Genomic DNA, 22,594 nt, shown 5'->3' with positions numbered 1-22,594 from the left:
GCTGGTCTTAGGTCACATTTTGAGAACTGCCAATCTAGCTCTTATGCCATCGTCCCTTTGGTGTCTGTAGGAGTTTGGTTCCAGGACCCTTGCAAATACCAAAACCCATAGATGCTCAAGTCCCTTATGTAAAATGGTGCAGTACAGTTGGTCCGCCCTATCTGTGGATTTTGCATCCACAGACACAGAGGACCAATTGTATGAGTACCCAAAAAATAAAAGTGCCTAATCTTAAGGAGGTAACAATCTGGTAGTGAAAAGTAGAATGTACTCAGATAAATAAAATGTGAAGTCAGGAGAATAATGTAAGATAATTGTGAGCAGTGACTGCAATGGGTATTTGTGAGGAGTTGGGGTTAGGCATACTTAGAGTAGAGTAAATAAGTGAGTAAGCAAGTGAGTCTTTAAGAGGACAGTGGGTTTAAGTTAGTCACCCTACTAAATGCAAGGCAGGAAACAAAGCTCTCTGCAGATGCAAAGATGAAAAAAATTGTGAGTGAACACATATGTGAACAACTGACTTGAGTATGAAGGTTTCTGGATAGTTAGACCTTGAACGATGAATAAAATTTAATGGGCAAACATGGAGAAGAAGGGTATTTTAGGTTAAAACACACACACACACACACACACAAGAAAAGGGTTGAGTCAGAAAAAGTCAGGACCAGCTGATAGTTGATAGCAAAGCTAGATAATATGACTTAAAGGTAGAAGAACAGATCCAAAAAGATCTTAGGTTCGTGCTAAGAACTTTGAACTGTGTTTAATGAGCAGTGGAAACCACTGAAGGTTTTATGTAGGGATATTCTTTCATCAAATGATCAGAATTGGATGTTAGGAATACTTTTTTTCCCATCAAGAGGGTAGGAATTTTACTTAGGAGGCTGCCTTATGTGTGCGGCTGAAATGCATAGAAGTTTTGAACAAGACTGGTGGCAATGGAGTGGAGGGTAATGTCAAAAAGCATTGTGAGAGTAAAGTTGACAGAAATTGCAACTGCCTGGAGTAGAGATAACGCTAGGCTTTGAGCCTCATGACTACCAATGAAGCGTAATTATTTAGAGAATCAAGGAGGGCATTGAAAGAGATGGTTGGAGTAAGGTTAAAGTGATTATTTTGGGCTGTTTTGACTTTGGGCTATTTGACTTTGAAGTGCTAGTAGACTCCTTAAGTAAAGATGTGTAGCAGTCATTGAAAATAAGAGTTTAGTGCTAAAAATAGTTGTTAGGGTCAGAGAAAGAGATTAGAAATTTATTCACAAAACCTGGAATTTAACAGGACAGCAGAGGGAGGGGAGAAGCCACCAGCACTACTAACACCAAGGAAAAGAGACCACGAAATGCCAGGAGAGGTGGGGCAGGTGAAGGTAGAAGAAAAGGGAGATGCTGATAAAGTATAGAGGATTTGGGCTGAGAGTCTCCAGAGGAGACTCTTCCATGTGGGGAAAACTACGGAGTCTAGGGAGGGGAAGTCTGAAACCATGCCATGAGATTTGGTGTTTGGTTGGGAGAAATCCTTGGCAAGCTTTAGAGTATAATTTCATTAGAGTGGTGAGGGAAGGAGCCAGAATTTAGGAGTTAAGGAGTGATTAACTGTCAAGGATACAGAAGCAGTGGCTGTAAATCACTCTTTCCAAAATTTGGTATTGAAAGGGAGACCAGAAATGGGTTGACAGTTCTGAAAGTGAGAGGGAGTCAATTTGAGACAGAAGAATTAGCTTGGGCCTCAGCTGAAGTCAAACAGCATGAACGAGTGATGGAACCAACCATTGTGGTTTGGTAACAGTCTTCAGCCACGGTGAAACTGCAGGAGTAGGATCAGGGAAGAAAGGCAGTGGGCTTGCTTGAGATTTGGTGCTGACAGATTAGGTATGGCGGGAGACCAAGAGGGGTGAAACCTCCTGCTCCCTTGACGCTTAGCTAACGTATACATTCTGTTATTGACAGAGCCTGTTGCATCATTTGAAAATGAGTTCAGAGGTTCACAGAGGGCTACACGTGTTCCAGATGTCACTAAACCACTATTCTGTTGTGGCTTAAAGTACTAGGGTAGCGTGTATGTGTCCACAGTTATCTGGATTGAGCCCATAGGAGTGCTTATCTTCTTGAGCAAGTCTGTTTCATACTATTATAAAACACGAAGTAGAAGGATGTGTACTTAAGTCTATATTTTGCAGTTCTCTGTGTGTATGTGCTCTCTTTCATCTATCATTCATGTGCATGAATAGGCATTTCAAGGCTAGTCAACATTTTATTGCTGGTTATTTATATAGCTCCTTTGGATAAGGATAAGTTTGAGAGCATGGTTGTATTGCTTTGGATTTTAGAATTAGTGTATGCAGTATACAGTTTACTAAATAGCATGAAGCATGAGAGAAGACTCCCAATGAGGCTAGACCAAGGCAGGCCGTGTTGGTAGGAAGAAATGCTCTGCCAAAGCCCTGGGCCCTGGAGGCCTGTCTTCTCCTGCACAATCCTTTTTGTCTGTTTTTTTTGGAATTAATGATTTTTCTTTGGCATTGCCATCTTTCAAGTGCCAAGTTATAAAAGGTCTAAATGAAGCACAGAACACATTTTATTATTTTCTTACTGCGATTAAATTTGTAAGATGGCTACACTCAGAAACAAACATTCACTTTCAATCAACATGAGCTTGAGTTCATGGGCCTGCCTTGAGGATTTCAAGTGGAAAATGCATAGGAATGTATGAGTATTTCATTTTAAATTTCTGCTTTTAATTTGGGAAAGCTTTTTATCCCTCTGGGATCATAACCTGTTGTGTATAAAGCCCAGCCTAATCAAGGTAGATGGTATTGACAGAATGACATAGTTTGAACCTAAGCTGGAGGTCAACAGGCAGATTGTTTCTGCTGTATATGCTGTAGTCACTACAGCAAAGGTTGGACAGCTGGGTTTCACCAGCAACATTGTTAAATGGAAGATATGGTCTACTATGCCCCATGAAACCAACCATGGATTTTCCAAATAATAGGCTCTCTTGAATGGAATCAGAAATATGTGAGTGATAAAATAACTTGTTAAAAAATAAAAATTAACTTTGTAGATAATAACATAAATGAGTTGTTAATCTGTGGACAGTAATGAATCTCAACATTTTTTTTTTTTTCTTCAAAGCAAACAGAATCAGAACCATTTATTTTTGATGGACACCTAAGACGAGTTCTAGTCTTGTACTCAGTTGTTTTACTGATATGTAGTATATGCTTGGGCTTTTTCAGTGGCTCGGTGGGTAAAAAATCCACTTGCAGTGCAGGAGATGCACTGATCCCTGGAGCATATTCTCAGTTTACTGAGTACTTTTCATAAATAGTTCATGATATCTATTATTCACTTATTATCAAATTCAGTAAAAAGCATTTTGATTTGTTACACTATAGTTTGTGTTCCTGGATTTGTTCTTGATGATTGGACCAAGAATAAATCTAGTAATTAATTTCTCTGTTTTGTATGTGTGTATGTGTACATGTAGAACAAAAATCACATGCACAGCGTTCACAAATGAATTGAGTTGTTAAAAAAAAAAGCCTAGTTCTTCATGTTTAAGACTTCCAGATGAAAGACTGAAATTCATAATAAATAGCGTTTGAAAAAGCAGTTCTTCAAGGAAGAACTTAATTACTTTGTATGTCTGATCCATTGTCACTATATCATTTGTTGATGTAAAATAACAAAATTAAGGGGGAAGGAACCGTATTTCCAAGAACTTGCTTTTTAATACATTTTAATTCTTATCAGCTTGTCTTTTAAAAACAGAAAATACATTTGTTTGATAAAATGATCTCCTACCCATACTTCTTGACAAGGTCCTGACTTCTGCCAGAGTCAGAGATCGACAACCTTTTGCCATTCTGATTTTATTTACTATTATTTCTTACACTTCTCTGTTAGTTTGTTAATACTGTCTAAACTAAGAACATAAATTAAGTCACATGTTCCAGGCAAGGGAAACAGCACATTTGAGATCATGCAGTACCAGGATATTGAATCTTCAGCGTGAGCATGAGACTAATATAATTCCAGATACAGGGAGTGGCAGTGTGGTGCATCATGTCTGTGCCATACGCATGATTTGTTGTTGTTGTTCAGCTGCTGAGTTGTGTCTGACTCTTTGCTACCCCCTGGACTGTAGCCCACCAGGCTTCTCTGTCCATGAGATTTCCCAGGCAATAATACTGGAGTGGGTTACCATTTCCTCCTTCAGGGGATCTTCCCCATCCAGGGATCAAACCCACATCTTCTGCATTGCAGGCAGATTCTTTACTACTGAGCCAGCAGAGAAGCTCCATCTTACACGGTGGAAGCCTATTTTTGCCATTCTGACCTTATATAAAATATACTCTGAGCACATCACTTTTTCCTTTGCTAGTCTTCTGAAAGAAAAGGTTAGCCCTACTTCTGGAGACTTTTATGACAAATGGGAGCCTATGAGAATAGTAGGAGAAAAGTGATATTTTCTGACTTGGTCATTAATATTCTGGCAATCCTATGACACATTACTAAGCATTTCTGTTACCTGTGGTCACAAAGTGCTATGATACACAGGAGGAGGCTGAGGCAGATCACAAGCCTCCTCTGGTTTCCATCCTTCACTCCTCCAGCACCGCCTCCTATCCTACTTCTAAGTCATGGTGTCTGCTGGTGGGCTCTTCATTCAAAGGACTTTCCTCAGCCTACTGGATTTTCCTTTGCTTGCAGTGACAGAGAGCTGGAAGCGCTTAATAGGTGTCTGATAGGTGCAGGAGGATGAAAGCCCAGCTTCTTGCCTCCTGTCGCAGGGACAGTGCTGACCTGTGACTTTCACTCCAGAACTGTCTGCAGACTGGGCTGAGGCTGAGGCTTTGCTTACACTTCTTCCCTTTTCTGTCCTGCTTCTCCCACTCTGTCACAAGTTTCACTCAGAAGCACTTCCTAAATAAATCACTTGTGTAGGAATCTTTATCTCAGGATGTGCTTTTTATCTCAGATTACAGATCAAGGTCATTGCTAGTCTAATTGACATTTGGTTATGCCATAGGATAGTAGTTTGAATAAAACATATCTTTACTTTTATACCTACTACCTTCAGAAATCTAAGGCAAGATGTTATTATGGAAATAGTATAGAGGTTTTTATGGTACCACTTTGGTTTAAAAATATTATCAGTGTTGAGCCTGGTAGGCTGTAGTCCATGGGGTCGCTAGGAGTCGGACACAACTGAGCGACTTCACTTTCACTTTTCACTTTCATGCATTGGAGAAGGAAATGGCAACCCACTCCAGTGTTCTTGCCTGGAGAATCCCAGGGACAGGGTAGCCTGGTGGGCTGCCATCTCTGGGGTCGCAGAGAGTTGGACACGACTGAAGCGACTTAGCAGCAGCAGCATAGAATTATATAGGTTTTTTTTTTTTTTTTTCTTTACTGTACTACTTTCTCTTAAATACATTATAACTATTGTGATTTTTAACTGAGTCCCCTGAATTCAATGGGCTGGTGTGGATATTAGCCAGATTTACTTATAGATGTTGAATGTGGACGGATTGGTTAGAGGGAGGGGAGAGAAAGAGAAGGAATGAGACAGAAACAGACATTGGATATGAGGCCCTATGAGATCTTTCAGACTTGACATAAAACCATCCTTACTGAATCTCAAAGGTGCATTATGTGATTTACTTGAGTTTCAAAGTAGCTTTGCTTCTCTGTCCTGCCCTATCTCCAGTGCTCTGTCAATGATGCAAATGGGTTCTGTTAGACTGATAATTTTGAGAAGAGGACCTCTGTAGGGTTTTATTTTTTTTTGCATATTCATTTTCCCTTGCTTCTATCCCAAATTTATTTTAGCATTGGCACACTTAGCAGCCCTATGGACATGAAATAAGTTGCCTGGCTATTTTCTGTGTTTACCTCTTTGCATTTTGACATTTGGTTATGAATCCTAACCTATAGCATTCTTTTGCCCCTTGTCACTTTATGGACTTAAGAAAATCAGTAAGAGGCTTTTGAAGATATGAAAAGGTTTGTGACTATTTTACAACTTAATATTACCCAGGAATGGTTGTGGGATGTCCACTGACCTATAATAAGAATGGTTTCATGAAATATGTACAATGAATCTTCCTTAATAGATAAACTATTCTCTAATTTATTTAAAATCCAATGACCTACATATTCATGTGTTCAGAAATCCCCCATTTACTAGCATCGTTTCTCCTTTGAGACCTTCCATTTGAGCAAATCTGTTAAATGAAGTAGAGAGGAAGCTTTGATCCAAACTAGACTAAATCCATTGGAACAAATGCCCTGCCGCATGTGAATGGGAGCATTAGAATGCCAGCAAAGGGAAATGAAGGGTTATTCTCTGTCCCTCTCTGCACCTCTATCCCCTTACCCCTCTATCCCCTTCAAAGGTGGGGTTCAGGAAACAGCCATGCACATGGAATTGGCAATAAAAAGTTTGTATCATTTGAACGAAACTTTTGCCACATTCACTTTTGGCGAAGTGCAGTTATTTTTCTTTTTTCTCTAGCAGATTATATGCCATAACTGGGAAAGTTCAGACTCATTTTGTGTCCAGGTAGCTCTTCTGAGTCAGTTCTTAGAAGCATGTTTTCATTAGAAGTCTATGTGTATTTTGCAAAATGTGTTAGTCTTCTGTGAAAGAAATGCTTCTAATTTGGTATCCTTAGTTTGTGAAAAAGTCACAGAGTTACACAATTTGCAACATTTTATCAAAGGTCTTTTTTGAGAGAGCTGTTCATCTTATTTTTATCTGATATAGAAGAGAATTTTTAAAATCCTTTGTGAACTCATTTGGTTGATCGATCCTTAGTTTGCATACTTTTAATTTTTTTATGAGACTTTGCAAAAAAAATCTCTTGTTTATTTATTAAAGCCATATCATTTGAAAAACTTAAGTTCAGGGTCATAAATACAATTTATGAAGTCACTCAGCAACTGGAGAATGTTTTCAACAGATTGGAAAATTAAATTGAGTGATGTATCAGAAAAATTGGCAGTAAGGTCAACAGCTAGAAATGTAAATGTCTTTGTGTGAAATGACATGGACTTTGCTTTTATGCTTTATTGGCACTGTGTTTATAGTATATTCCCACCCACATTATTAAGGTTAAAAATTGAAATGGCACAATTAGGAAGAGATGTGTAGCAACAAAATGAAAATTCGAACAACCAAAATATTTGGAAGTCTGAGCTTTAGTATATTACCTGTTAGTTTTTTCTGAGCGTGGGGAGAAATTTCTATAACTTCTTGTTTGATTTATACTTATTGTTAGCTCAAGGTAGGCATGATTTAGTTACTCATACCATTTGTACATGTAGAAAACTTGACCTCCAAGATATTTAAAACTCTTTCTCAGCATTCAGTAAGATATATGCACTCAGCAATACAGCAATAGAATACAATGCAAGTCCAGGGGTCTTGACTCCATGGTCCAGTGAGCTGGTTATAAAATGACTAGGGAACCTGTGAGAAAAAGGAAATCCAGCCACTGAAAGATGGGCTGTAAATATGAAATGCCACAGATCAGGCATGAACATGTTATTGAGTTTTGAAGCAAATAATATGCCCTCTTTTGATTTCAACATTAAATTAATAAAGTAGGAAAAGAGGGTCCTGCAAGCTTCATAAAATAGGTACTCTTTCATTTCAGAATCACTGGCTTGAATTCATAGATTTAAAGATTATAATAATATTAATATCTCCCAAGACAGCAGTGTCTCAAAGTTATTCAGTGACTTAAGGATGGCCCTCAGGATAGTGGTCTCAATTTAGTCCCTCCTTACATATAAAGACTATCGTTAATTAGCACCTTTTAGGCAATTTTGGGCAAAAAGCATGGGGGATAAGCTGGGTCTGTTTGTGCTCTGGGTAAAGAGAAATCTGATTCAGTATACTAGCGTATTCCCACTCCTAAATCTAGTTGAAACAGAACATTTCATGTAAAAGAAAATATAAAGGCTCCTTTTATCCACCTCCTTCACAAAACTTGTACCAAAGAATCAGAGGATACAGATATGATAGTACAGTGTTCTATTCCTTTCATCCCTGATCAGTGTGAAAAATCCTTAAAAAATAGTTACTGAACTGTTACAAAGTGAAAGAAAGTGAGAACCGCTCAATTGTGTCCAACTCTCTGGGACCCCCAGAGAAGGCGATGGCACCCCACTCCAGTACTCTTGCCTGGAAAATCCCATGGATGGAGGAGCCTGGTAGGCTGAAGTCCATGGGGTCGCTAAGAGTCAGACACGACTCAGCGACTTCACTTTTACTTTTCACTTTCATGCATTGGAGAAGGAAATGGCAACATACTCCAGTGTTCTTGCCTGGAGAATCCCAGGAACAGAGGAGCCTGGTGGGCTGCTGTCTATGAGGTTGCACAGAGTCAGACACGACTGAAGTGACTTAGCAGCAGCAGCAGCTCTGGGACCCCAATTCTGCAGGCCAGAATACTGGAGTAGGGTATCTGTTCCCTTCCCCAGGGGATCTTCCAAACCCAGAGATTGAACCCAGATCTCCCGCATTGCAGGCAGACTCTTTACTATCTGAGTTACAGAGAATTCAAGGGGAATTCCCTGAATTCTCTGCATGCTCATTGCCAAGGGCAAGGGTTCAATCCCTGGTTGGGGAACTAAGATCCCATAAGCTGTGGGTATGGCCTAAATAAATAAAATTCAGGGCTTTTTATTTTTACAAAAAAAAAAAACATGCCTTTCGATGATGGTTTTACAATGTCACTATTCTCTAACAAGAAGGGGTTGACTTATTTTGCACAGATGTGGAGTCTCTAACCTGAAATAAGATATTTCACTTCTAGTGAGTGTGTCTCAGTAGAGACCGGCACTTTTAGTGGGAAAGCCTAGTTTTATTAGTTAACTAGTTTCTCCAAATTCTGGATGGTGTTTAAAGTAGGATTTTTATAGAAGAAATACAAGGCAACACTAGCTTTAGGTTCCATTATTTATATGCTTTTCACCTTTGCTTATTCAAAGTAATTAAAAAAATACATGGAGTGTTCCTTTAATGGCCACTGATGGAAATGATGACCACTTGGCCTGGGGTTAAGTGCCTGTTTGTTCAACTAAAGTAAATTCAGTTTGAAGGCCAAAAATTCTGTGAGAAAAATACAATTAAATCAATTTGAAGTCAATTGGAAATTGACAAGGTAGTTTAAATTCTATCTGCAAGTTTTGTGCCTAAAATTATTCCTGTAGACAGCAGTATTTACTTGCAAACTTCTCTGGTCACCACACTCAGTAAGAACTAAGTTTTACATTATGAGCTAGTATGTCTAAGTCACACACACTTAGACATTTGTGCACACATGTATGTGTGTCTGTTTTAAGTTCCACCTTATTTCCAACTATACCAGTATATTTCTTCATGAAAGAGAAAGAAAAAACCTTCATGAAACAATAGAGTATGAAGCACTGTGGTAATTTCTAATCTACTTAACTACATTTTGTTATAAATAAACTACCTATTATATGCTAAATTAATTTTATCAGCCACTAATAATTATAAACATGTTTCAACAATGATGCAGATTAAAACTGATTTTAAAAGTTACTTGGGGAAAGAAGGTGATTTTACTTTTTTGAAGTATGAATAAATATTAGTTCAGTGCTCTCCTGAAATGTCCTTATGGTCATTTTGCTTTATATAATTATTAAATTTTTCTTCACACTCTCCTCTATCCCAAATAATTTTAATTATTCTACTTCCTAGAATTTCTTTATTTATTTTAATTAATATTTTAATATTTTCTGTCTTTATAGGAAGACATCTATAAGTGGAGGGCCTTGAATATGGGATGTTGCAGGTGGAAAATAAATGTACTTTGAAAAAAAAAAGAAATGTACTTTGATATTAGTTCTGTATTTATCCATTCATTTAACAAGGATTTATTAAGCATTCAGAGACTACGCTAGGGTTATAATGAGGGCTAACATTTATTGAACATTTAACACGTATTCAGTACAGTTATAAGCTCTCTAGAGAACCCTATGAAGGAAGAGCAATTATTATCTCAATTTTGCTGGTGAGGAAACTGTGCCATAGGGAGATTAATTAATCTTTGTCCACTTGAAACCCAATTTTGAACTCAGAAATTTTAACTTCAGAACTCATCCTCATAATCACTTTATTCTCAATCATTTGTTACCATTGACCAGATGATGAAAGACACAAACCCACCCTCAAGGAGATATAAGAATAAATAGACTTTTAAAATTGGTATTCCCACTTTGGTATAATAAGTCCTGTGATATGTTCCATGTATGAGAACAGATGTTTTTAACCCTGGAGGTGATCAAAGCTAAGGCAGAAAATGTTCAGCAAGGAAAAAAAATAATGTTTTATAATTATTTCAGGACAGAGTCAACTCATATGTTTATAGACTGCTTTTCTACTTATATCTGAATGCATTTGATACATTTGAGATATAAATATGCAGGAAAATGTATGTTTTTGTTTTATTTTGTTTTTGAAAGTACTATTTTTGCCAATGTTTTGACAAAGTAGCCAAAGCTAGTAAATTTTTTGGGAAGTTTGCCAACAGTTGTTTCACAGAATACTCATGGAAACTAGGAATAACAAGGGCCCAGCACTCTGTGAATGCAATAGTCATGGTGCCAGGTACTTGAGGTGTTAGTAGAAACCATGTATGTGCCCAGAGCTGAGAACACCACTGGCAAATGTTTCCAAAAGGAACCTGTTCAGTTCTGTATTTGCTTTGCTTTTTGGTGCTATTGTGTTTAGAAAATTTTTACTTAGATTGTGCACAGCCCCTATTTCAGTTCCTAAGACTTCCTAGAGACAAAGGCGGAAGGGATGAGGAAGGAAATAAGATGGGACCATTTATTTAGTTGCTTCTATCATTGCATAGATGAGGTAGGTAGGAAGTAGTCAAGTTGTCAGGAATCTGGTTTTGGCTAAGTTCCTCCATGGTACATGCTCAAGTGTGGTTTGAACAAGGGGGTTACAGTTAAGAAAACACAGACTGCTTTGGTTTCAAGAATGTTCCGTTGCAGGCAATGTTGTGTTGCCAGCTTACTGTATTCTGATGTGGCTGCTGCTGCTGCTGCTACTAAGTCGCTTCAGTTGTGTCCGACTCTGTGCGACCCCATAGACGGCAGCCCAACAGGCTCCCCCATCCCTGGGATTCTCCAGGCAAGAATACTGGAGTGGGTTGCCATTTCCTTCTCCAGTGCATGAAAGTGAAAAGTGAAAGTGAAATTGCTTAGTCGTGTCTGACTCTTAGCAACCCCATGGACTGCAGCCTACCAGGCTCCTCCATCCATGGGATTTTCCAGACAAGAGTACTAGAGTGGGGTGCCACTGCCTTCTCCGTCTGATGTGGCAGGTGGCACAAATGAAGTTTTACTGCATATACTAGAAAGAAAGCTGTGAGGTGACTGTTTCATTTAATAAATTGTAGATTTGGGGAACATGGAATATTTGTTCTAACGTGGGGTTTGCAAGGCCCCAAATTTCAGTATTTATTATCTTATTTGTTTTTAATAGGTTGAAAGAGAAGATCTTGAGTGACTGTTGTGAGTTAGGCTTTTAACATGGTCCATCAGGCTAGCTGGGGCTTTGCTGGTGGCTCAGATGGTAAAGCATCTGCCTACAATGTGGGAGACCTGAGTTCAATCCCTGGGTTGGGAAGATCCCCTGGAGAAGGAAATGGCAACCCACTCCAATATTCTTGCCTGGAAAATTCCATGGAGGGAGGAGCCTGGTAGGCTACAGTCCATAGGATCTCAAAGAGTCAGACACGACTGAGCAACTTCACTATCAGGCTAGCTGCTAACTATTTAGCAAATATGGGACTCCCACTTCCAGAACACTGAAAAAAATATGGTACTCTCTTAGAGCCCTATATGTCTGTATATCCCCAACTAACCACTAAGCACAAAATATACATATTTTACTCCCAAGGAGTTGACTATATGATGGGAGAAAGAGGTTTTATAGTTACACAATGTAAAAGATGCTAAGTGTCGTAAATATAAGATAGAACTAGTGCCATCTCCCTTCAGAGGAGGGAGAAAGTATTGCCAACTGCAGCATATATACATATACAGATATATGCATAGTCTTTCAGTGCATTGCAGAATACATCTCTACAGCATGAACATTTGTCTGCAAATGTTACTTTCGTATATGCACTTATATTTGCAGAGTACATTGATTCCCTCTAAATGCTCAATTCTATCCACCCCCATCATATAAAAGTGCTATATGCATAGACTGTCTTTGCTAATAAAGAAATATTATAAGAAAAGAGAGGTTTTTATTAAACTAATGCAATAACGACATTTTCTTTGAGGATTTAACACATCATTTTTAATAATAAAAATCAAATTGTCATTGTTGTGCCCTGTATACCTTTTATTCAAATCACACTAAATACTCTGCCTTCATGTCTAAGCAGTGCTCTAGGGGCTGATGGGGGAGGTGAGTAGTTTTTAACATAAGGCAAATGAATTTCAGCAGTCAGCTTTGTAGTGGGGTTGTAGATTATGAATATGGGAGCCAGGGAAACCTGTTTATATTTGTAAGCCAAGGGGAGAATGCCTCTCAGGAGTGTCTGGATGGAAATGAGACTGGAGATTAGGAAAGAACCAATTCTGTTAGGTCAGCTTTCAGTGGGTAGGATGTCAATACTCTGTTCAGCCAAGTAACTGAGTTCACAGCTTCAACTAACTGTACATTAACCACTGGAATTGAAGCATTCACTTTGTATGATTAGACTGAGAATTTGGTATCACCTGGTTTTCATAAGAAGATACTAGTTCTTGGCTCATGTCAGCTGAAATCAGACATTTCAGAATTGTATTAGTTAAGACTAACTGATAAGCATGCAAAAGGGGTGGTGAAATGTGAAGAGTACCTTCTGAGGGAACTATGTGATGGGTCATGGTGGGTGGCAGGATATGTGGTTAGCCCATATGGGTCCCAAGACCCCTTCCACCTCTGACTTTCTGTAACTTTAATCTGTAATATGGGGGTGTGTGTGCCTTTTAACCTTGTTCGTTGGTTGTGGCATCATTTGTTTGGGTTGAAACCTAACATTTTCAAACTATAATATACTGTGCCTATGATATGATATCTGTGTGACATGATATATGAGTATTTTGGGGGTTGAATTACTTCAAAAGTTTATGTTATAACAAATATGTGAACAGAAATGTAGCTTACAGAAATGAAAATAGTCTCTGGCTAGTTTGAGGCTTTTTCCAAAGAGAAGCACTAGGGTTTGGCTGGGCCAGTTTTTTTAGCACACACCTGGTGTATATCACTTTAAAAAATAAATTATGCCTCATTAAATTACAGTTAAATGGAATCATGATCATTTGTTTTTCTGGAAGGAAGATGTTTTGCATATTGAAAGCCTAATTTGTTGCAGGTGACAAAAAGGCTGAACAGATTACCTAATATCACTTCATTTGGGGGGTAATGTTTGCTGGTTAGTTTGTGTATACTCCAATAGTTCAGAATTCTTTTAACGTGGACTGTATTGTTTTCACTTCAGAAAGTCTTCTACTGCTTTACCCATTTTTGTACTGTGTTTTTTTAAGCTTTTAAGGAAACAGAAACTTCTTTTGATATTCTGGATTAGTCGTGCTCTTTCTTTTTGTTCAAATGTTCTAATACTGTCCAATCCTTCACTTAGTCTCCCTCTTTGCCTAGCCTCACCACTATGTCTATAGTTGCCTGTTAATATTATGTACATTTCAAATCCCAGCCAAGTTAAGTACCGCCTCTTCCAAAATGTTTTCCCTGAATACCGCAGTTGGCAATACGTTCACCCTCTTTTGAACTGAAATGGTACTAGTTCTATCTGAAATTTATGACACTCATCATCTTTTACATTGTACTTCTATAAACCACCATATAGTAAACTCCTTGGCAGCAGAATCTACGTCTTGGGAATCCTCCCATTCCCTTATGAGCTTTGTACCAAGTTGCAAATGAGAAATGAATTAATAGACTGATCTGTCATTCCTTGGCAATATGTATATTGAATTTGGGGGTTCTCTAGGTAATCATTGGGAGATATAGCCTAATTGTTGAGAATTTCTAATGTCTGAGAGGTATGAAAAAGAGGTATCTGTTAAAATCTAGTCAGTAATGATCTTTGGTGTCCTCTCCTGGAGTGGCTGGGAGTTCTGATGGGCTCAGGCTCAGATTTCCTAAACCCTGGCCCAGGCTTGGGTTCTCTTCTTGTTCTTAAACGAGTAAAGGCCCATCAAAGGCGGTTTCTCACCTGTCCCAGACAAAGTTTCAAGGGCTAGTGTACAACCTTGGAAGTAAATCTTACAGAGCTAGTCATGGTAATGTTTCCCAGATATTTCTGAGCATGTATTTTGCACACTAGCAATTTGGAGCCAACTATATAAATTGTTGAAGGAATATGAAAGTCATAATAATGTAAATAAGAAAGTGCTTCAACAGAAATGGCAGATTCAAAAACTCGAAGGTCATTTAATTTATCACAAATAAGTATTATTAAAATACTAGAAATCATAAGCATATTGATTTTTCTGTTTAAAAATTAGCCCCAGTTTTTGTTGTTGTTGTTGGTCACATTGCACGGCTTGCAGGATTTTAGTTCCCTAACCAGGGCTCAATCCTGTGCTCATCACAGTGAAAGCACTAACAGTGGTTAGAGTCCTAACCACTGGACGACCAGGGAATTCCTGGCCCCAGCTCTCTGTTTTTCCTTTAGAGATAACCTGTATTAGCAATGAAGCTAGATGGCATTGTATTATCTCTTGTTTGTGCTTTGAAATATTTTGCTTTTATTGAATTTTTTGCCAGCCTCATGTATTGTTTGCTGGTGCTGGAAATATTTTGGAGTTTACAAAACTCTCCATTAAAGGATGAGGGAGAAGGCCAGTGAGAGGCTCTTTTTGCCCAACTCCCTTCTTTTGTCAGTGACCTGTAACCCAAGAGCTGTGGTGGAAGGTGCCTTTCTCCCCTGTGCAGAGGCTTGTTTTACTCCTTTTCAGTCAACATGTTTCTTGGTCTTACACAACCTCAGCTAACACCACAGAGAGAATTGTTTATAATCTCTCCCCTGAGAAGGCTCTGCTGCCTATGATGAGGAAAATACTTAATGACCACTTTACTCAATACTTACAATATGTTTTAATAAGATTACTGATATGAAATTTTAATAAGCAATATCCTGGTTAATTTATTAATTTCCCTCAGTTTTCACATTCTCAATATTCATGACCTTTCTATTCATAAAAGTATATTTTTATTTGCAATGCCCAGGTACCACGCCATATTCTCTATAGCTCAGGCTGCATAATGGGAATGTCCATGTGATACCTCCTCCCTGGCCGGTTGATCATTAAAATGCCAGACAACTGAGTGGCAAGGGCTTTAGAAATATTTATGTAGGATAAATTATTAATTTATGTTCTATTCAAGACAGTTTCAATATGATAAGCATTTACTTATCTTGATAATTAGATGGAGTGATTTGTGGTATATTTAAGTCATGCCATACATTTTCTTCTGATTTTTTTTTCCCCATGATGATTTTAAACTAACTAAATAAAACATGCTTTACATTCATATGCCTGTAGAATTTTGGCTATATTTTTAAAAATCACTGTTGAAATAGTTAAAAGCACATAACCAAAATGAAGAGGGTTCAACAAAACAACTAAAACTCTTCTTGTGCCCACCAGTTAGCCACTTGTTATTGAACATGTCTGAGGTAAAAGGAATCTGCTTTGGGACCAGGGCTACACAGATGAGACTTGAAGTAAATAATTTAGAACAGTGTTCTCATTCTCTGGGGCAATTCATGGAGGCAGCACTGGCCACCTTGTTGGTTTGAGACTTTATCTTCAATTAGGCGAATGAGACAGAGGCAACAGTATATCCACCAACCCCTGAAAATACAAATATTGTGTCTCATTCACTTCGGAAATGATGCTGATGAGCAGTCATTTACAAGGATGCTTTGTCTTGATTTCTCTTAGAGATGAATTCATTTCCCTGTATGGTTGTCCAACATGTAAAAAATGCAGGGGTAGGAACTCCACAATTTCCATGTGGGGGAAAAAAGGTAAACCACGCTGAACAAAAAGTAAATAAAAGAACTCTGCCCTTCAGAGTGATTTTGTTTTTTATTGATTAGGAATAAACAGACTTACAGTTTTGAACCTGGTCCATGAGAACAATATTTTTTTTGTTGTTTCAGTATTTTACACACAAGATCTTTGCCACAATATCCTCCACAATTTGTCAAAATAATTTCACAGAAGAAGTTTACAAACTTTGCCTTTGAAAGATCTTAACATATAATCATCATAACCAGGATAAAGAATATATCCACGCATATCCTAAAGCATTTCCAAATTTGGTAGTCTGACATTTGGTAAAATGCTAAAGTTACTTATTTTTTTGGGGGGCGAGGTCAGAGAATAAAGAGTTTTAATTTTTCATCTCATTATTTATACTATTATTTATCTTTTTTTAAAAACTTTTTATTTTGCATTGGTGTATAGCTGATTAACAATATTGTGATAGTTTCAGGTGAACAACAAAGGGACTCAGCCATACATATACACATATCCATGAGAGAGAGAGAAAGAGAGAAGGGAGTGAGTGCTAGCTTGTCCTCCGGGTGTAGAGTTCATCATTAAAGAAAGCTCAGAAAATAGCAATCTTAGTATCTTTTTGTATTAGAAATTGGTATTGGTTGTATTTTAATTTTTTATTTTATTGAAGTACAATTGATGTACAATGTGTTAGTCTGTGGTATATAGCAAAATGATCCATATATATATGCATACATATTTTCTGTATGTATGTATGTATGTATGTATTTTGTATTCCTTCTCATCGTGGCCTATTACGAGACACTGTGCTATACAGTAGGACCTTGTTGTCTGTCTGTTTTATGTATAGCAGTTTGCATCTGCCAATCTCAAACGCCTAATTTAGCCCTCCCTTGCCCTTTCCCCTTTGGTAACCATAAATTTGTTTTCTATATCTGTGAGTCTGTTTCTGTTTTGTAAATAAATTCATTTGTATCATATTTTAAATTCTACATATACGTGATATGACATTTGTCTTTCTCTGTTGGACTTACTTCACTTAGTATGATAATCTCCAGGTCCGTCTGTGTTGCTGCAAATGGCATGATTTCACTCTTTTGCATGACTGATTAGTATTCCATTGGGTGTATAGGAAAGTAGTGTTGAAAATTGTTATCCCTCTTGCTTCTGCATGTATTAATTTGGAGATGTTTGTCTTAGAAGCAAGAAAGAAAAGTGAAAGTGAAGTCACTCAGTCGTCTCCGACTCTTTGCGACCCCATGGAGTGTAGTCCTCCTTCCATGGGATTTTCCAGGCAATAATCCTGGAGTGGGTTGCCATTTCCTTCTCCAGGGGATCTTCCCAACCTAGGGATCGAACCTGGGTCTCCTGAATTGTAGACAGACGCCTTACCGTCTGAGCCACCAGGGAAGTCAAATCATTATTAATATATCAAGTTGCTTAGTCCAAGTGGAAAGTAGGATAACTTAAGGCAGAACTGACTTTTAATTTCAGAAAGAGAATTAATACCTAGATTGTATAACATTTTCTGGAAGACAGGTGTCTCACTTGTTGCTTCTTTCTGAAAACATGACAATAAATCAGGATTTTCTTAGAATCATTTCACCAGTAGGATAGTTGTATATACCTGCCCTACCCTACCTTGGCCTTTCCTTGGGCATATATGCATGCAGACACACACTTCTTAACATTTTTTTCTAGCTTCATTGTGTGGCACATTATATTCCCATTTATAAAGACTTTTCTAATCAAAGTAATGACAACCAAATTGGCAGAACTATCAGATGGCATACCTTTTGTAAGTTTCTTATAGTAAAATTGTCTTACATGGTGTTTTGGGTGGTGATTACCTCCTGGAGTGCTGATAACTATGTTTATTTCACAGATGCATATTTCTGTGACATTTGGTTTACTATCTTATAATATATTACTTCTAAAAAAAGTTTGCCTACCTTACCCTGAGGATTGTTGGCCAACTAGAGGTAGTAGTATGTTTCTTTTACATCCAATGCCTTTTGGCCTGTTGGCCAAATATGGCCTATTTAGCCATAGATTACAAATCTGATAGTATTTCTTTGCATTAATATTCCCCTAAGTGGAAATATCTTTGGCATCTACTTTTTAGAATTTGGGGTTATCCCCATCTCTTGTAAGACTCAGAAGTTAACATCTTAGCTCTTTCTGAGGTATCATCCTAGGGCCTGATCTCATATTGCCCGGAGAAGGGATGTTAGCTGGGAATGCCTTTATGTGATAATCTAACAAGTGTGCAGAATGGAGGGGCTTCCCAGGTGGCTCAGTGGTGGAGAATCCACCTGCCAATGCAGGAGACCTAAATTCAATCCCTAGGTCAGGAAGATTCCCTAGAGAAGGAAATGGCAACTCCGGTTTTCTTGCCTGGGAAATCCCATGATCGGAGGAGCCTGGCGGGCAGCAGGCCATAGGTTCACAAAGAGTCAGACACGACTGAGCAACCGAGCACACATGCACATGCAGGATGGGAATGGATCAGCTTTTGCCTCGAGTACTGTGATGTCCAAACTCAGGTCTCCAGCCTTTTTCTTGAGTCCATACTACTTTTCTTTCGACTTGTCAGCATTTTTCTTTTCTTTGTGAGTTCTCTGTGAGCAGAGCACACGAGAACATTAAGTTCCTATGTAAAGCGTTCCATTTGGATGGGTCACACAGTCAGAAAGTATCTGAGCCTATCATGGTATTCTCTGAGGTGTGCTGTGGCCCTTCACCAGATTGCAGCCACACTTTCTGTCGCTTCAGTGGTGGAATTGGAGTGTCCCCATGAGGGCATCTCATAAAAAGGTTTGGGTGCCCTCTGGTATGCATGCAAGGAAACCTATTAAGTATGTGGATTGGGAAGCTCATAGAGGGTTAACACAAGTTAGAGCCACTTGCTTTGTGTCTTTTTTTTTTTTTTCTCCCCCACAAGTAATATCTATATTGAAAACAGTGGCCGGTCACACAGAAATTCAGCCAAACTTTTTTTTTTTTAAGTCGATGTAAATCTCCCATGCTGTTTAAATGTCGGAACTAAATTTACCAAACTTGGCAGATTTGTAAAGCTGAGCAGGACTGCCAAGTGTTCCCAGTTTCAAGCAGAGAGAGTTCTAACAGTTCCTGAAATACTTGTAGGAGGCACCTGGTGGTAATTGCAGTTTCATAATTCTTCCCAAGCGCCTACCTTGCTAGCTGGCATCTCTGTACACTGCTGATTATTACAGTAATGATAAAGTGTCAGAATAGAATGGTCCAAAATAACGCAGAGCCCCCAGGAGCCAAGCACAATCCCTCCAAATCTTCTTGCTTGAGAACTGTCAGGAATTAGACCGAGGTTCTTGACATCACAGCCAGCTGGTTATACCAAACAAAGGGGAAGGGTGCGGGGGTGGGGTGCGCCAGACAGAAACCGCACCACATACCTGGCCTACTTTTTTTTTTCCATTTAATCAGGGGTTGTTGTCTGAGATTCTGCGGAAGGAAGAAGACCCTCGGACAGCATCTCAGTCTCTTTTAGTAAACCTGAGAGCCATGCAGAATTTCCTCAACCTGCCTGAAGTGGAGCGGGACCGCATATACCAGGATGAGAGAGAGCGGAGCATGAACCCCAATGTGAGCATGGTCTCGTCAGCCTCCAGCAGTCCCAGCTCCTCCCGAACCCCTCAGGTGAGATATTCCCTCCACTGACTTTTCACTCTTTGCCTTAGAAACATCTTGCCTTCACTGATACTCTGTTTTCCCTCGAAAACTAAGAGATATAATTCTAGGACTTCTTAATCCGCTGAACATGGGAGTTAGAGAATGTGAAACTCTGACCCTATACTAGTGGTTATCCTTTACTGTACCATCCATGCCATTTCTCTCCCTTTAAAAAAGTTCCATTCTTCCATATATGGCGGGGGTGGGTGGAAGGATAACGGCTAGATGTCTGCATACAGCTGTTTGGTTATCAAAGAAGGGAGTAGGGGATTAGTGTTGAAGCTAAGTTTGCATAGGAAGCATACTGCTTTCCTCCAATTGTGTATTTATTTGGATGGAGATAGGGTAGTTGGGGGCTGGGGACAGGTAGAGCAGTCCAAGTTCTGCTTGATGTAACCTGAAAGAAACGAAATCCGTGAGGAAGCTGTGTGATGGAAGCATGCATGTGCTGTGGCTAGATCAGAATGACTGGGAGCTCATTCAGTGATTCTGTAGAAAATGGTGGGAAGGTAGACCTTCATGTTTTCTTTCCTGCAGTGATTCCCACAGGATCCTGGCTCAGCTTTCCATCCTTCTTTTCTCCATGCTTTAAAAGCATTCTGTTCTCAGGTCCTTCTGCAAATGCATACATCTATTAATAGTAATGTGTGCTTTAGAAATTTTAACTGAAGGGTCAAATTCTCAAGTAGCCAAGAGTCATTTCCAACTCAGATCTGAGGGCACTCCTTCTTAGCCCACTCCCTACTTCCCTTCTAGGGCTTCCCTGGTGGCTCAGATGGTAAAGAATCCACCTGCAATGCAGGAGTCCTGTGTTTGATCCCTGGGTTGGGGAAATCCCCTGGAGGAGGGCATGGCAACCCACTCCAATATTCTTGCCTGGAGAATCCCCATGGACAGAGGAGCCTGATGGTCTACAGTCCATGGGGTCACAAAGAATAGGACATGACTGGGAGACTAAGCACAGCACAGCTACTTCCCTTAGACTTCTCAGGTGGATAAGTGGTAAAGAATCTGCCTGCCAGTGCAGGAGACACAAGAGACTTGTGTTCAGTCCCTGGGTTGGATAGATCCCTTTAAAGAGGATGGCAACCCACTCCAGTATTCTTATCTGGGAAAGCCCATGGACAGAGAAGCCTGGAGGGCTACAATCCCGGGGTCACAGTAAGACACGACTTAGCGACTAAGAATGTACACACGCAGTGTTTCCCGTAAACTTTTACTAATCAGCGGATTTATAGTAAAGTCATCTCGTTTACTGTTGCTGGCATGGTTTCAAGTTCCTTCTTGAGTTATAGTTTTCAAACCAAATATTTAACAGTTGTACATTTGTACGAATCAGAAAATTGGGTATGCTGAAAATGTGATTTTTTTTTGGCTTAGATACATATAGTTTTGGATTTAGGAGTTTGTTTTCTGGCAAGGTCTAAGGAACTGATTAAGCAGAATTTTATTCTAATAGAAATATTTGAGCTTTTTCAAGTACATTTATTTTTTTTCCACACATCTTAACTCTCTTTATATTTTTACACTCTGCAATAGATTTTTAATTGAAGATCATTTTCTATCATGAACTGCCAAATTGTGATACTTAGACCTTAGTGAATTATGAATTTTAGTTACTGTTAAACCAAAACTAAGACGCTTGACTGCTTACTTTGGACTAGTGAAGCCAAGTTTTTTTACTTTTATTTTTTTAAATTTTGGGGCATACATGTTGAGCTATTGAGTTGGGCGAGTTGTTAATTTGCACTAATATTTACTTCTATTAAATTCACCAACATTTTTGCCACTTTTGAAGCCCATTAAGCTATTACAGAAGAATCCAGCCATGCTTCATGGCCATTTAACTGGGCAACTTTTCTCAGAAAGTCACTCCTTCTTGTTAGAAAATCACACATGTCTGTGTGTTTTGTTTTCCACTCCTTCATAATATTTTTCTAACAAGATTATATCTTAGGCATCTTTTCAAAGACCTGGTAGCTTTCAGAGCCAGACCAACTTACAAGGCTACACAGTTAAGGCCAATATTTTGTTTTTTTGAGCAGAAGAAAATCCCTAGATAAAGGTGTCCTTTAGAGACAAGTTTAACAGGGAAATTGATCATTTAATTTCACAGCTTGGAGATTTTTGAAAATAAATGTTAAATATTTTTTCTCAAAATATATTTGAGAACATGGTCATGGCACTGACAGTTTTACATTGTTTGGAACATCCTTCTTTTTCTGCTGGTTAAGCACTGAGAGAATTATTAAAGATATTTAAAACATTTCATGATTACCTACTTAATCAAAATTCTTTATAGAACTGTCTCCGTGGTGTAGATACAGATTACTGTAAGGCTTTCATTGTGCACACAAATGCAGAGAGGTGCCACTGGTTCCGTCTTTCAGCTGGAGCCAGCATTCCAGGGCACACACACACAAGGTCTTGCATAGGTCCATGGAGATTATTTTCCAGACCCAAGAGCACTTTATTACTGGTTTAAAACAAATTGAAGAAATTTCAAATTCAACCCCTACAGTCTCTTCTAATAATCCTTCAACAGGCCAGTATTCTTCAGTGCATTTAATGATAACAAAGCAACAGAGAAGGATAAGGAGATGATCATTTATTGAGCACTTATTATATCATGTATTGTGAATATTTTGCATGGATTTAGATCCTCACCATTTTGCATTGTTGTTCCCATTTTACAGATAAGGAAACTCAAGTTTAGGTAGGTTAAATACCTCATGTAAGGTAATATAAATGGTTGGTAGAGTTAGGATTTCAGTTCTGAT

At 38.7% G+C, this 22,594-nt stretch overlaps 1 protein-coding gene across 2 annotated transcripts in view; it reads left to right on the top strand.

Moving 5' to 3' along the window:
• Positions 1–22,594, top strand: part of SATB2 (SATB homeobox 2) — a 198,797-nt gene that overhangs the window by 124,395 nt on the left and 51,808 nt on the right. For both annotated transcript variants that reach the window (XM_059876300.1, NM_001206070.1), the window contains exon 7: positions 19,569–19,781. In XM_059876300.1, the coding sequence (XP_059732283.1) occupies positions 19,569–19,781 (213 nt within the window). The remainder of the gene's footprint in view (positions 1–19,568; positions 19,782–22,594) is intronic.

Source organism: Bos taurus, chromosome 2 (genome assembly GCF_002263795.3).
Source record: "Bos taurus isolate L1 Dominette 01449 registration number 42190680 breed Hereford chromosome 2, ARS-UCD2.0, whole genome shotgun sequence".
Taxonomy (NCBI): Eukaryota; Metazoa; Chordata; class Mammalia; order Artiodactyla; family Bovidae; genus Bos; species Bos taurus.
Note: the sequence above shows the minus strand (reverse complement) of the source record. Positions and strands in the feature narration are given on the sequence as shown.